Source organism: Dendropsophus ebraccatus, chromosome 2 (assembly GCF_027789765.1).
Source record: "Dendropsophus ebraccatus isolate aDenEbr1 chromosome 2, aDenEbr1.pat, whole genome shotgun sequence".
Classification (NCBI taxonomy): Eukaryota; Metazoa; Chordata; class Amphibia; order Anura; family Hylidae; genus Dendropsophus; species Dendropsophus ebraccatus.
In genome coordinates, this window is record NC_091455.1 from 108,078,244 (window position 1) to 108,095,170 (window position 16,927).

General features: G+C 41.7%; 1 protein-coding gene across 1 annotated transcript in view; it reads left to right on the plus strand.

The window, feature by feature from the left end:
* Positions 1 to 419: 419 nt before the first annotated feature.
* Positions 420 to 16,927, plus strand: part of LOC138784161 (cadherin-9-like) — a 128,939-nt gene continuing 112,431 nt past the window's right edge. Inside the window, exon 1 of the mRNA XM_069959673.1 lies at positions 420 to 497. Coding sequence (XP_069815774.1) covers positions 435 to 497 — 63 coding nt within the window. The 5' untranslated portion in view covers positions 420 to 434. The remainder of the gene's footprint in view (positions 498 to 16,927) is intronic.

The window sequence follows — 16,927 nt, forward strand, 5'->3', positions numbered from 1 at the left end:
CAATATAGTGCTTTTCAAGCACTATAATGAAGATCATTTTTATAGTTAAGACCATTGGGCACCCTGTATTCTTAGCATTAATACAAATTTCCCCTTTATGCCTCTTTACAACTAAAGTTGTACTGAATTTTATAACAACATAAAAGAAAGTTATTTTTCTTTCTAAATGATATATATAATTTACCTTTTCTTTCTACTTTTTTTCTTTTTACAGATAAATATATTCAGAAGAATATTATAACTAGGAATTTGAAAGTGTTTATCAGCAGATCATGAAGGCATGTTACAATCTGTCTTTGATAGTTTGCACAAATTTGATATTTATGGCACAAACAACACCTGTGAATAAAACAACTATGGAAAATACTCATCAAAACAAGCGCAATTTAATTCAAGATGGTATAAAAGTGTTGCAACGTAGGAAGCGGGGATGGATGTGGAATCAGTTTTTTTTGCTTGAAGAGTATACAGGCTCAGACACCCAGTATGTTGGTAAGGTAAGTTTTATGCATATAAAAGTGAAAATTATTATTCCTATTATTATTTCATTTTGATAGAATTTAAATCTGAAAATTATTGGGAATTTCATTGTTATACTTATAACAACACTAGGGACATTTGTGCCAAACAATCTGAAAATGGCTATGATGAAAATTGATACTTGGTAAAATCGTCTGAGGATTTAAAGTTTTTTGGAAAAATGCCAGAACTAGAGTATATGCTGCACAATTATAAATACCACAACCTTCAGTGACACAACAAAAACTCAGGGTAAAGTATGGGCTCTTCTCAATAATATGTTATTGACTTTAATACCCTCCCACTATGATGTTTTATAAAAGAGTAATGATGACTGCTGTTCTAGACAACAGCCTATTACTTCTAATCCTTGTGGGTCCAATAGCCCACAGTAAATGATCAGCTATTCCTGTAAATGGCCAGTCATTACTGACTAATTAACATCATTAGACTGTAAGGGCAAATCTTGCATAGGCAGTAAGTTACCACAGTACTGCAGAGTGCTAATTGGTACTAAAGTGTATACCCAAACAACAGTTAATAACCACTTGATTAATATAGCAGTCAAGTTTTTTTTTTGTTTTTTTTGTTTTTTTTTTGGGGGGGGGGGGGGGGCTGGGGGTCTATAACATGGTCCTACTACTAAGTCACTGGGGTGTGTATATATATATATATATATATATATATATATATATATATATATATATTTATTTATTTATTTTTTTACATATATATAAGTTTATTGAAATAAAAGCACCACGCACCCCTCTTCAACCATTTTAACCACTGCGTCTGAGAAAAAAAAAAAAATAATAATATATATATATTTATTTTAAAGTTGTTCAGGTATCTATAGAGACCACACCAGGGCGTTACACGCTCTGATCCATTTGTTGGTCACGCGCTTACCAACCCAGGATGGTCGTCTCCATGGATACCAAAATTTCTAGAGGCAAATGGATTGCATGCCGCATTGGTTCCAGAATACTTCATGACAGGTACCATTTAAAGTATTGTCACAAGTTCCCTTACATTATGTCAGTTAGCATATCAGAAGCTTCTAACACCATGGCATTTGTTGTCTGGACTTTTTAAGGCTATTTAACCCTTTAAGGACAGAGCCAGTTTTCATTTTTGCGCTTTCATTTTTTCCTCCTCATGTTTAAAAGGCCATTGCGCTTGCATATTTTCCCCTACAGACCCACATGAGCCCTTATTTTTTGTGACACCAATTATTCTTTGCAAATACAGACTTAATTTTTCTATAAAATATGCTGAAAAACTGTAAAAAATTATAAGTGCAGTGAAATTGGAAAAAAGGTGCAATTCCTTTTATTTCGAGAGGTTTCGTACTTACGCTGTTCACCCTATGGTAAAACTGACATGTTATCTGTGTTCCTCAAGTAAGTACGATTACACTGATATGTAATTTGTATAATTTTTATGTTATTGGATGGCTTTTAAAAAATTATAACCTTTTAAAAAAAAAAAAATGTCTTTAAAATTGCTCTATTCCCACCCTTATAACTCTTTTATTGTTTGGTCTATGGAGCTGTGTGAGGTGTAATATTTTTGTGCCACAATCTGTTCTTTCTTTCGGTACCTTGTTTGCATACAGTATATGCGACTTTTTAATCTTAGACTTTTTTTTTGCACTTTAGCGGGTTTTTGCGCTTACGCCGTTTACTGTGCAAGATCAGGAACTTAATTATTTATTTTTATTTATAAAATGGGAAAAGCGGGGTAATTTAAACTTTTATTATGGAAGGGGATTTTTTATTAATAAAAACATTTTTTTTTTCATTAACAGTAATTAGAAGCCCCCTGGGGGACTTCTATATACACAGCACTGATCTCCTATTGAGATCAATGCTGTGTATATAATAGAACACTGATCCATCAGATAAGTGCTCTATTATAATGATCTACTGTAGACCACATACATGGAATGCCGAGCCGGGATCAGCGTCATTCCGACGCTGAGCCCCGGCCGGCTCAGTACAAGGGATCTCCCCTTCCGGATCGCATCATGGGGGGGGGGGGGAAATCCCCCTACTAGACAACAGGAACAGGGGGCACCACCACTATTCAAATGCAGATGTAAATTTTGACAGCTGCATTTGAATAGTTAATTAGCCGGCAGCGGCGATTGGCCCGCGCAGGCTAATACCCGTGGTCCCTGGCTACACATAGCAACCGGGGACCGCAGGCTGCAGAGAGCGGTCATGCCGGGAGCCCTTTCTGATCACCCTCAAAGGCCGCATGATGTGTATAGCTGTCATGCGTCATGCGCAAGGGATTAAATGCACTGCGAACATATGTATGTAAACTTCTGACCCACTGGAATTTTCATATAGTGATTTATCCATGGAGGGCCCTGTAAACATTTGTTGGAAAAATGCTTGTATCCTGTGCATTTTAGATGCTAAACAACTGTTGAGATTTTTGACACTGAAACGTGAACTTCAGCTGTGTTTTATTTATTGATAAATATAACTTCCCAGAACTGGGTCAATTTCACACAAGCATATGCCTTAGCATTCAAAATGATCTCTGTGTAATCATGGATCACAATCCACATTTTCTCCATATGAAACTCATATTGCATTCATGCTGAGTGTTTTGTTAAGCTAAAATGGATGTTTATTCATGTGAAATTAGGTATTTTGCATAAAAAAATTATTTAATTACATTCTCCTCTTCTGAAGTGACACTTAAACTGAAATGTTCTGACAGAGTTTTATAATTTAAGCTAATATTAAATTAAGAAGTCCTTCTTATAGTGTATGTCATAGAGGGTGTAGAAATATTGAAATTGAAATTGAACCGGCATCCCTGGCTTTCACACATAATACTAATAATATACTAAGGGAAAAAATAGAAAACCAGTGCACAAATACTCTGGTCTAATAAAATTCACTGACCCTGTGCGCTGGATGGATTTACTAAGGCTCTTAGTAAACCTGGCCAGAAATGACAGGGGCAGAAATGACAGGCGCAAAAATTTACACCTCAGGAGCAGCTGTAACCCTTCACCTCGGGAGCAGGCATAGGTTTTTAGCATGATTTACACCTGCAATGTATAAATCATGATTAACCCCTTGGTGTCCCATGACGTACCTGACGCTGCTGGGGTGTTTAGAGAGGGGTCGCAACATGAGCCTTCTCTGAACGGCGCCACACCCAGCGCCACACATTAAGTCCAGGCAAATTGTAATAAAAAGCAATAAAAAAAATCAAATCAGGCTAACGAAAGAAAGAACAGATCATGGTGCAAAAAATGATGCCTTACATAGCCCCATAGACAAAAAAATAAAAGCATTATAATAATCAAAATAGAGCAATTTTAAACACATTTAGTTTTTTTTAAGGTTTTAATTTTTAAAAGGTTTTTTTAAAGCAGTCAAATAATATAAAAGTTATTCAAGTTGCCTGTTGTAAACACGAAACCCCCTGTAACAAATTCCTTTTTTTTATTTTTATTTCACTGTGGCCTTTTAACCCCTTCAAGACAGAGCCCTTTGATGCACAAAAGTCCGAGTCAAATTAACACAATGTTTCTCCCCGCCTTCTAAGAGCCATAGCGCTTTAATTTCTCCACCTACAGGGCTGGTTAGGTGTCATTTTTTTGCGCCATGATCTCTAGATTTTATAAATATCATATCAGTGTAACAGAAAAATTTTGATTGCTCTTTCTAAAAAAATTTTGTGATATATAATTTAATAAAATTAGCAATCCTGGTGCTTTTTTTTGTTGTTTCCGCTTACGGCGTTCACTGTGCGGGAACAATAATGTTATATTTTAACAATCTGACAATTCCGCACACTATGATATGTAATATGTTTGTTTATTTATTTATTTAATTTTTTATAATGGGCCTTTTTTTATAATGGAGTCTTTTAAACTTTTATTGGGAGGGGGTTTATAAGAGTTTTTTTTTAATCCTTTTCAAAACTTTTTTTATTACACTTTTTTAAACACTTTTATTTACTATAAAAGATGCAATCATTAGATTAGGTATACTGGTCTATGCTATGTCATAGCATAGCATAGATCAGTGTTATCGACGATCTATTTATAGAGCCTGCCTGAAAGCAGACTCTACACATAGATCGGCGATCAGACAGGACAAAGGTAAGGAGCTTACCCCCGCCTGTCGGCACATGCGTTCAGGACTTTGACAGCTTCATCTGAATACTTAATTAGCTGGCACAGCAGTCCTGGGCTATAAGCCACACCCGGGACCATGGCGGTTCAGAGCCGGGCTGCTGCACGGCCTCGCTCTGAACTCCTCTAGCGACCGCTGGACGTACGGGTACGCCCAGGGTCGTCTAGGAGTTAATATCAATCATAATGTTTAGTACTGGAGTACTGGAGCGAATAGTGAAATATTCGTAAATTCTAAATTCAAATAGCCCCTGATATTTATCCAATATCAAGTACACAATGACACCTCAGGAAATGATGCCAAAACCTATGGAATGCATCTGGGACATAATGACTATAGTTCGACTATAGTATATATTATTCGCTCAACACTATTAAAGGAGAAGTCCGGCCAAAACTCTTATTTTATTTTATTACTTACGGAAAGTTAGACAACTTTCTAATGTACATTAACCCTTAGAGGACCCGGCCAATTTCAATTTTTGCATTTTCGTTTTTTTCCTCCTTGTGTTTAAAAGGCCATAGCACTTGCATTTTTCCACCTAAAAACCCACATGAGCCCTTATTTTTTGCGCCACTAATTGTACTTTGCAATGACACATTTTTGCATATAGTACACTGCGAAATCAGAAAAAAATTGTGTGGTTAAATTGAAAAAAAAAAAAAACACATTTTTTTACACCGTTCGCCCTGGAGTAAAACTGACTTGTTATATATGTTCCTCAAGTCGTTACGATTAACACGATATGTACCATGTATAACCTTTATTGTATCTGATGGCCTGTAAAAAATTAAAACCATTGTTAACAAATATATGTCACCTAAAATCGCTCCATTCCCAGGCTTATAGCGTTTTTATCCTTTGGTCTATGGGGCTGTGTCAGGTGTCATTTTTTGCGCCATGATGTGTTCTTTCTATCGGTATCTTGATTGCGCATATGCTACTTTTTGATCGCTTATTACAATTTTTCTGGATTTGATGCGACTAAAAATGTGCAATTTTGCACTTTGGGATTTTTTTGGCGCTTACGCCATTTACCGTGCAAGATCAGGAATGTGATAAATTAATAGTTCAGGCGATTAAGGACACGGCGATAGCAAACATTATTATTTATTTATTTGTTTATTTTTATTTATAATATGGAAAAGGGGGGTGATTCTGACTTTTATTAGGGGAGGGGGATTTTTACTTATAACATCACATTTATTTTTACTTTTACACATATACTAGAAGCCCCCCTGGGGGACTTCTAGTATATGCACTCAGATCTCTCATTGAGATCTTTGCTGTATAGTTATACAGCAAAGATCAATGAGATCGGCACTCGTTTGCTTTCGGCTGCTGCAGCCGAAAACAAACGAGTGCCGAGCCGGGGACGGCGCCATCTTGGAGAGGTTCCCGGCCGGCATCAGGTACAGAGATCGCTCTTCCGGGACAACGTCCCGGAGGAGCGATCTCACCCACTAGACACCAGGGAAGTGCCGCAGCCGGTAATCGGAGGCAGCTGTCATCTTTGACAGCTGCCTCCGATTACCTGATTAGCGGGCACGGCGATCACACCATGCCCGCTAATAGCCGCGATCCCGAGCTACATGCAGCACCCAGGATTGCGGCGGTTCAGAGCGCGGCCGCCGCGCGGCCCCGCTCTGGACGCAGGGAGGCGGCCCTGGACGTATGTTTACGTCCAGGGTCGTCTAAGGGTTAATTATGGGAAATGCACATATAGGGCTATTTCCCTTAATTTAGTAGATCAGGGAGACTTCAGATTCTCTAAAATACTGTGACGTCACAAACCGGGGGTTTAATTCCATTGGAGTGTCCAGCAGGGGCGCACTGCTGGACACTCCATTGGAATTACAATGGATGTGTGTGTAAATAGAATATGCAGTGTTTTTGATTGAATACATTTATGGAATTCTTTGGGGAGCAAGTGTCCTTGCTCCCCAAAGTATTCCATAAATGTAATCAATCAGTACATCACAGTAAGCCCGCCGAACTGCCGCCTCTGCTCTGGACTACACTCAACTACTACTCTCATCACCTGCTCATAGCATGAGAAGGTGATGGGAGAGTAGTAGCTGGGTTATATTGCGATGAGATCGCCGCCGCTGATGCAGATGCCGCGCAGGGGGAGCCACTCATCACTGTGCAGCTATCATTACCCTCCGCTCCCCCCTCCTGCTTCCTCTTCCGAGATCCAGGCAAACTTTACATTATGTGATGGCTGACTCCCCGCCCGGCTGCCGCTCTCCGATCGGAGAGCGTCATCGGAGAGCAGGAGGGGGATCGGAGGAGGATGATATCTGCACAGTGATGAGCTGCTCCCCCTGCGCGGCATCAGCATCAGCGGCGGCGATCTCATCACAGTATAACCCAGCTACTACTCTCCCATCACCTGCTTATGCTATGATCAGGTGATGAGAGTAGTAGTTGAGTGTAGTCCAGAGCGGCGGTTCGGCGGGCGGCAGCGGCAGTTCGGCGGGCTTACTGTGATGTACTGATTGATTACATTTATGGAATACTTTGGGGATCAAGGACACTTGCTCCCCAAAGTATTCCCTAAATGTATTCAATCAAAAACACTGCATATTCCATTTACACACACATCCATTGTAATTCCAATGGAGTGTCCAGCAGGGGCGCACTGTATATAGAAGTCAATGGTACTCATTGACTTCTATATATAGTGTGCCCCTGCTCGACACGCCATTGGAATTACACCCCCGATTTGTGATGTCACTATTTTTTAGAGAATCTGAAGTCTCCCTGATCTACTAAATTAAAGGGGTTTGCCACTTTATAGTAAAATAGGTCAGTACAAAGTATTAGTAAGTATACTCAATGCATATACTGACAGCAGCTCCCTCTGTACCTCATAGAGCTGAAATCAGACTCCCCTTCACCAGGCTGGGCTGCCCTGCTCTGTTTTGTTTGTCTATAAAATGGCTGACATGGAGGAGCATGTGACCTGTCCACTGTGTCCTCCATAGACATATACAGACTCAGTGGTGGACACTGGGGGGCGGGGCCTGGTCACATGCTCCTCCATGTCAGCAATCTTATGGACCAAAACACCACAGAGCAGGGCAGCACAGCCTGGAGGAGGGGAGGCTGATTGTAGCTCTATGAGGTACACAGGGAGCTGCTGCCAGTATATACAGTAAGTACACTTACTAATACTGTACACTGAGCGAATTTACTATAAAGTGGCCAACCCCTTTAAGGAAAATAGCCCTATATGTGCATTCCCCATAATTAATGTACATTAGAAAGTCATCTAACTTTCCATAAGTAATAACATATTCGAAAATAGTTTTGGCCAAGTTGTCCTTTAAAGTGTCATTTTCATGAATTTTTTTTGCAGAAATCTATAGTCCAGGTGATTTTAAGAAACTTTGTCATTGGGTTTATTAGCCGAAAAATGCATTTTTATCATGAAAAAGCAGTTTAAAGCTCTCCCCTGTCTTCATTGTTCTCCTATGGAGACAGCTAAATAAAAGACCAAAACAGGGCAACAAAGAGTTAATCTACAAATACCTCACCCTCTATCTCCTCTGACAGTCACCAGGACTGCTCTGAGCTCTGATTACAGCTGTCACCCAGCTCTGTGCCTATAATCCTCTGTTATCTGCTTTCTGCTGCCGGCTAACTCCCTCCTCCCCCCTCCCCTCTCTATAGGAACAGACAGAGTGTGACTCATGCAACATGTCACAATTTTCAGATTTTTTGCAGTGGATGGAAAAGAGGAGAGGAGGTGGGGACCTGGGGCGCCAAGATCTCTAGTTCTTATTAATACCATATTTGTGTAGCTCGGACATTTTGATTACTTTTTAATACATTTTTTTTAATATATTATGTAACAAACAATCGGTAATCCTGGAACTTTTTTCCCCTCTTTTCGTTTATGTAGTTCTCAATGACGATTGTTATATTTTAATAGAATGGACAATTACGCACGCTACGGTATATACTATATTTATTGTATATGCTTTATCTTTATAATGGGAACTTACAGTGATTTCATCTTTTATTGGGGGAGGGGTTCTTATAAAAACATTTTTTTACACATTTTAAGTCCCCCTGGGGGACTTTTACCTGCAATCATTAGATTGCAAACACTGTACAATGCTATGTCATAGGCACAGCATTGATAAGTGTTACAGCGTTCTGCTCATTGAGCCTGCCTGTGGCAGACTCAATCAGCAGAGCGCCGATCAAACCGCACAGAGGAAGGTAAGAGACCTCCGGCTGTCCAATACAGCAATGGGGACCCCCGCAGTCACACTGTGGGGGTCCCGTTCGGTAAGTGACAGGGGACTGCCCCTGTCACTTACACTTAAACGCAGCGGCATTTAAGTGGTTAATGACACGTTGCAGCGCGATCGCTGCAGCCTGTCATTAACGGTGAGGGCCGGGCTCCTCACTGCAGCCGGTCCCCACTGTTGTATGTCCTGCTGGAAAGGGTGTATTCTCTCTGTTCTCTGTGCTCTCTGCTTCCACTTGTGTGTGACAGGAACTGCCCAGAGTAGTAAAAAATCCCCATAGAAAACCTCTAGTACTTTAGACAGTTCCTTTCATGGATAGAGGTGGCAGCAGAGAGCACCATGTCATACTGGAAAGAATTCAACACTTCCTGCAGAACAACAGCAGCTGATAAATACTGGAAGACTTGATATTTTAACATAGAAGTTAAAGGGTAACTAGACTCTTTAGCGGGCAGCAGGATACACTGTCAAAAAACCACCTGCTGCGCTCCTGCTGCACCCGTCATTAAGGCACGTGAAGGATATGGACAGGGCCGCTCCTCCCATGAGGCCGACTCTGAGTTTCCTGAGGGGGCGGCACAATCCTGCACTGTCATTTTAGTTAGATAATCTTTAACTTAACTAAATGAGAACAGCTGCCCAGCAGCAGTTTCAGGACCCCCTCCCCCTGCTGCATTATCTGGGTCCCGGCTGCCTTATCTGCAAAGCAAACAGTGGAGGATGCACAATAACACAAAGTCTCTCTGTGTACCCTGCATGCTTCCTCCACTGTGTTCTGCCTGAGTGTTGGGACTGGAAGCAGGAGGAGGAGGAGGGGACTCCGCACGGCAGCCTGCAGAGGTCAAAAACGTGTGAAGACTAGGAACTGACCCTGCAGAGCTGTGCTGCTGTCCTGTGTCCCCCTCCTCTGAGTGCCCTGTGCCCCCCTCCTCTGTGTATGCTGTGTCCCCCTCCTCTGCATCATGAGCTCTGTCTTCTGAGGTTCTATTAGGAGGTCAGTATCACCAAGATGCTGTTTTGGGTTATTAGGTGATCTCCACCATTACAGGAGGCACCTTCATCAAATGCAGTAATCCTCTACAGGGGGAGGACTACTGCATTTGATCAAGGGAGGTGACCTATAAAGCATGGTGAGGGATATGCCGATTATGCGGCTCTCATGTTTATAGTTTATCATCATCATCATCTCTCCATCTCATCCTTTTCAGTTTTCTGTTCAGTATTCTTTGAATAGTGACTGCAGAGAACCTGTCAGTTCACACAATGGAGCGTGTGGCTCCGGCCGCACGCTCCATTGAGTGCAGAGGTGAATTCAGATGTGGGCGCACACGGGTACACCCGCATTCAAATTCAGTAGGAATGAAGATCATCTGGCTGGTACTGCAGTACACAGTTCTGGTCACAGAACGGCCAGTGTTATACATAGTGTGCACATGACCTAAGGCACAGAGACGGGGGAATGGCGGTCACTGGTCACACAGCTGGTATATGTATTTGCATGCAGTATACGCACTGCTGGTACATGTGTGTATGCAGTATATACACTGCTGGTATATAAACGTTTATGTCATACAGTGACTGCTGGTATATGTTTTATATGTGTGGTATATTTATAGCTAATATATACCTATCTGTGTGGAATAATTGCTGCTAGTATATATCTAGGTGTGAAGTTGTTTACTGATTAATTGGGGGGGGGGGGGGCGCCATTTTAATTTTCTTCTGAGGCAGCATAAAAGCTAGAATCGGCCCTGGATATGGATTTCTGCCAGCAGCGCAGTTGATTGCATGAAATGCAGTTGCAATCACTGCACTGCTGGAAGAAATCTGCATCTGGTGCGTGCCTGCATCAGGAGTGTGCATCAGGAGCAGAGCAGCAGGTTGAAAATGTATCTTGCAGCCCACTAAAGATTTTAGTGACCCTTTAATTACAAATCTATATAACTTTCTGACACCAGTTGATTTGATAAATAAAAAATAAAAAAAAGTTCTGAGATTACAGTCCGTGCAGGGAAGATGGACCCTAATGATGAAACTCCTGGCATCATATTCTATTATGATGCTGAGACCTCGAAATCAGTTTGAATCTTCATGCTAAAGTACTGGCGCAAAAGCATTCCTTTGTCCGTATAGTAGCACAAAGATTTGAACTAAAATGAAGGTCCCGGCATCATAATGAATCATGATACTGGGAGTTCTTTCATTTCAGTCCATCTTCCCTGCACAGACTGTAATCACAGAACTTGTGAGTGCCCCCTTAGGGTCTGCCAAAAAGAAATGTAATATCTAAAATACAAATGTAAAATACATTTGTCTAAAAGATATATTTGAATGTTTTTAAGTCATATTCCTTTTTTTGTCTGCTGAGCATTAAAGGTATACTCTGATCAATATCATAAAAATGAAAGTCTGTCTGTCTTTCTGTCTGTCTGTCCCGTATAGACTTACAAACGCCTGAACCGTTTGACCCCAAATTTGGCACACAGATACATTGGGTGCCTGGGAAGGTTAGAGCGAAGGTCCCATCCTTGCCAGATGTACAGGAGGGGAGGGGAGAGAGCGCCCCGTAGAGATGAATGGGAAAATCTCCACACTGCAAACACAGGTGATATAATTAGCTGCAGCTCTGCCCAGAGGAAACGGCAATTGGGAGTCTTAGCAACCAATAGGATTACTGCTTTCATTTTCACAGGGAGCTGAAATCTGGTTGCTAGGGCCAGCTGCCTCACAACATCCACAGAAATAAATACAGTAAGGGTGCCTTAACACCTACCAGATCCGCAGCGGATTTCACATTGCAAATTCGCAGCGAAATCCACTGCAAATCCAGTGTCATTTAACCCTATGACACTACATACTGACATCCTGCTGCGAGTATGTAAATTAAACCCCTTGGCGGCCGGAGCGTAACTTACAGTGACAGAGGCCGCCATCATCCCGCTAGCACAGACCGCTGTTAGATCGTGCAGGCTCCCCTCCAGTGTGTTCAGTGCTGTGCTGCTACTGCTGGGCACAGCTCTCTCCTCATGGCTCTGGACGCTGCACACACCGCTCCAGCTTGCTTCAGGGGGGGCATCCAGAGCCGTGAGGAGAAAGCCGTGCCCGCCAGCAGCAGCCCAGCACTGAACACACTGGAGGGGAGCCTGCACAATCTAACAGCGGCCTGTGCAGGCGGGATGATGGGTGCCTCGGTCACTGTAAGTTACGCTCCGGCCGCCGAGGCGGTTAACCTACATACTCGCAGCGGAATATCAATCTCACTGTGAGTATGTAGTGTCATAGGGTTGAAAGACACTGGATCCGCAGCGGATTTCGATACGGTAGGTGTGAAGGCACCCTTACAGTGTACAGTGTATATACAATGTATACAGTAAGTGGCTTACCTGCTGGGTGGTGGGGTTGGGGAATGTATACAGTAAGGAGTGTTAGGGATTGTATACAGCATGGGGGCTGCCTGAAGGGGGGAGTGCATACAACATGGGGCTACCTGCAGGGATGAGTGTATACAGTATGGGGGCTATCTGCAAGGGAGGCAGTGTATACAGTATGGGGGCTACCCGCAGGGGTGGGGGGCTACCTGCAGGAAGGGAGTGTATTCAGTACGGGGGCTACCTGCAAAGGGGGGGGGGGGTGTATACAGTATTAGAAACTTTGAAACCTCTTCTGTGTTGTCCTCACCAAGGATGAAAGGTAGTGCCTAAAAGGGCCAGATTATGATGATGCAGGATTGTGTATGAACTTATTATTATAAGCTGCAGGTTTTCTGCACACACACCTTACTTATGGTCTGCAGTTGGCAGGGGTGGAGGGGACCCCCAAACTATACACTTCAGGTATACAGAACCTTAAAACTATACACTACAGGTATACAGGACCTCCACTAACTATGTACTAAAGGTATACAGGATCTCCACTAACACTGTCAATGTTGTATATGACCAGGCTCAGAATAACACTACCAATGTTGTATATAACCAGGCTGTATATAACACTGCCAATGTTGTTTATAACCAGGCTGTATATAACACTGCCAATGTTGTATATAACCAGGCTCAGTATAACACTGTTAATGTTGTATACCAGGCTGTATACTGTATAACACTACCAATGTTGTATATAACCAGGTTGTATATAACACTGCTAATGTTGTATATAACCAGGCTGTATATAACACTGCCAATGTTGCATATAAACAGGCTTAGTATAACACTGTTAGGCTATGTTCACACACAGTATATTTCAGGCAGTATTTGGTCCTCATGTCAGGTCCTCATAGCAACCAAAACCAGGAGTGGATTAAAAACACAGAAAGGCTATATCCACATAATGTTGTAATTAAGTGGATGGCCGTGATTTAATGGCAAATATTTGCTGTTATTTTAAAACAAAGGCCGTTGTATTGAAATAATGGCAGTTATTTACCGTTATATGGCGTCCATCCACTCAATTTTAACATTGTGTGAACATAGCCTTTCTGTGTTTTCAATCCACTCCTGGTTTTGGTTGCCATGAGGACCTGACATGAGGACCAAATACTGCCTGAAATATACTGTGTGTGAACCCAGCCTAAATGTTGTATACCAGGCTGTATACTGTATAACACTGCCAATGTTGCATATAACCAGGCTGTATATAACACTAACAATGTTGTATATAACCAGGCTCTGGATATAAAACTGCCAATGTTGTATATAACCAGGCTCTGTATACAGTCTGATCACATGATGACATCTCAGTTTGGCTATTAGGTATTTAGGATGTTTAAAGTTTTTAGTTTATTTCTAACCTACAATTTACATAAACAGTGCAGAACTGTCGGGGTATATAGCGTATAAAGGGGTATATAGGGCTCCTGGCGATTTCCCCTAAAAAAAAAACAAAAAAAAACAAGGGTATAGATTTGCCTCCTGGGAGACCTTGGAACAAATCTAATTAACACACTGACACTTTATACCGGGGCAGCGCCGGGTACGTTTTCTAGTGTAAAATAAAAACATGCTTTTGAAGCATATAGCATTGCTGTAGCATTGTTCTAAACCTAAAAATTCTTTGTTTTAAGGGTCTGTATAATTCTGTGGTTGTACTTTCTGTTTGAGCAGTTGTTCAGTACTACAAGACAACACATTTGTTCCCCTTTACTTATATGCAATGTATGTACATGTATGTGGTACACATCTCATTTTACCTCTTAAATGCCCCAATAGCAATATATACACTAAAGTTAAAAAGTTTGGGGTCACCCAATTTTGTGTTTTCCATGAAAAGTCACACTTATTCACCACCATACGTTGTGAAATGAATAGACAATATAGTCAAGACATTGGCAAGGTTAGAAATAATGATTTGTATTTGAAATAACATTGTTTTTACATCAAACATTGCTTTCGTCAAAGATTCCAACTTTTGCAGCAATTCCAGCATTGCACACCTTTGGCATTCTAGCTATTAATCTGTTGAGGTAAGCTGGAGAAATTGCACCCCACGCTTCTAGAAGCAGCTCCCACAAGTTGGATTGGTTGGATGGGCACTTCTGGCGTACCATACGGTCAAGCTGCTCCCACAACAGCTCAATGGGGTTCAGATCTGGTGACTGCGCTGGCCACTCCATTACCGATAGAATACCAGCTGCCTGCTTCTGCTGTAAATAGTTCTTGCACAATTTGGAGGTGTGTTTAGGGTCATTGTCCTGTTGTAGGATGAAATTGGCTCCAATCAAGCGTTGTCCACTGGGTATGGCATGGCGTTGCAAAATTGAGTGATAGCCTTCCTTATTCAGAATCCATGAATACCCTGTGCAAATCTCCCACCTTACCAGCACCAAAGCAACCCCAGACCATCACATTACCTCCACCATGCTTAACAGATGGCGTCAGGCATTCTTCCAGCATCTTTTCATTTGTTCTGCGTCTCTCAAACGTTCTTTTTTGTGATCCAAACACCTCAAACTTGGATTCATCCGTCCACAACACTTTTTTCCAGTCTTCCTCTGTCCAATGTCTGTGTTGTTTTGCCCATCTTAATATTTTTCTTTTATTGGCCAGTCTCAGATATGGCTTTTTCTTTGCCACTCTGCCCTGAAGCCCAAAATCCCGCAGCCGCCTCTTCACTGTAGATGTTGACACTGGTGTTTTGCGGGTACTATTTAATGTAGATGCCAGTTGGGGACCTGTGAGGCGTCTGTTTCTCAAACTAGAGACTCTAATCTGCTTATCTTCTTGCTTAGTTGTGCAACGCGGCCTCCCACTTCTTTTTCTACTCTTTTTTTCTACTTCTTTTTCTGTTTGTGCTGTCCTCTGAAGGGAGTAGTACACACCGTTGTAAGAAATCTTCAATTTCTCGCATGGAATAGCCTTCATTTCTAAGAACAAGAATAGACTGTCGAGTTTCAGATGAAAGTTCTCTTTCTCTGGCCATTTTGAGCGTTTAATTGACCCCACAAATGTGATGCTCCAGAAACTCAATCTGCTCAAAGGAAGGTCAGTTTTGTAGCTTCTGTAACGTGCTAGACTGTTTTTAGATGTGTGAACATGATTGCACAAGGGTTTTCCAATCATCAATTAGCCTTCTGAGCCAATGAGCAAACACATTGTACCATTAGAACACTGGAGTGATAGTTGCTGGAAATAGGCCTCTGTACACCTATGTAGATATTGCACCAAAAACCAGACATTTGCAGCTAGAATAGTCATTTACCACATTAGCAATGTATAGAGTGTATTTCTTTAAAGTTAGGACTAGTTTAAAGTTATCTTCATTGAAAAGTACAGTGCTTTTCCTTTAAAAATAAAGACATTTCGTTGTGACCCCAAACTTTTGAACAGTAGTGTATATGTTTCTGTGTACATGACAGGGGGGATAGTGATGTAGGCTGGAGGGGCTGGTCAGATGTGGTAACATCATTTGGGTAGGGTGGGGGAAAGCTCAGAGACTAGATCCAGCCCAGCCTCCTGTGAGATCAGAACATGATGTGTTATCTATGAAGAGAGGGATGAACCATGGAGCTGGTAGTCCTTCTATTTCCTGTCAGCGATGAAACAAAAAGCAAACAAACATGTTAAAACCAGCACTATTAGTGATAGATAATACTATATTAGAAAATTATGTGTCTTGGAATGATAGTTTTATTTAACCCCTTTAACGACGCATGACAGGTATACCCGTCATGCGGCTGTTAAAGGGGATCACAGAGAGCTCTAGGCGTGAGCCCTCTCTGCAGCCCGTGGTCCCCTGTTGCTATGTGTAGCCAGGGACAGCGGGTATTAGCCGCCACGGCCGGGTAATAAGCTATTCAAATGCAGCTGTCAAAGCTCACAGCTGCATTTGAATTGTAACTGTACTCCATGTCCCTTGTGTCTAGTGGGTGATCTTCCCTTCCCCCCCCCCTCTGCAATGCGATTGAGGAGGGGAGATCCATTGTACTGAGCCGGCCGAGGCTCAGTGTCGGAATGACGCTGATTCCGGCTCGGCAATCCATGTATGTGGTCTGGAGCAGACCAGTATAATAGAACACCGATCTGATGGATCATTACTCTATTATATACACAACATTGATCTCAATGGTAGATAAGTGCTGTGCATATAGTAGTCCCCCAGGGGGCTTCTAATTACTGTATGTGAAAATAAAATAGTGTTTTTATTAATTAAAAAAAAAAACTCCCCTAATAAAAGTTTGAATCGCCCCCCCTTTTGCCATTTTATAAATAAAAATAAACATATTTGGTATCGCCGTGTGCGTAATCGCCCGACCAATTAAATGATTACATTCCTGATCTCACACGGTAAACAGGGTAAGCGCAAAAAACGCCAAAGTGCTAAATTGCGCATTTTTGTTTAAATTAAATTCAGAAAAAATGCAATAAAAAGTTATCAAAAAGTCGCATGTACGCAAACAAGGTAATGAAAGAAAGAACAGATTGTGGCGGAAAATTACACTTCACACAGTCCCATAGACCAAACAATTAAGGATATAGCGAT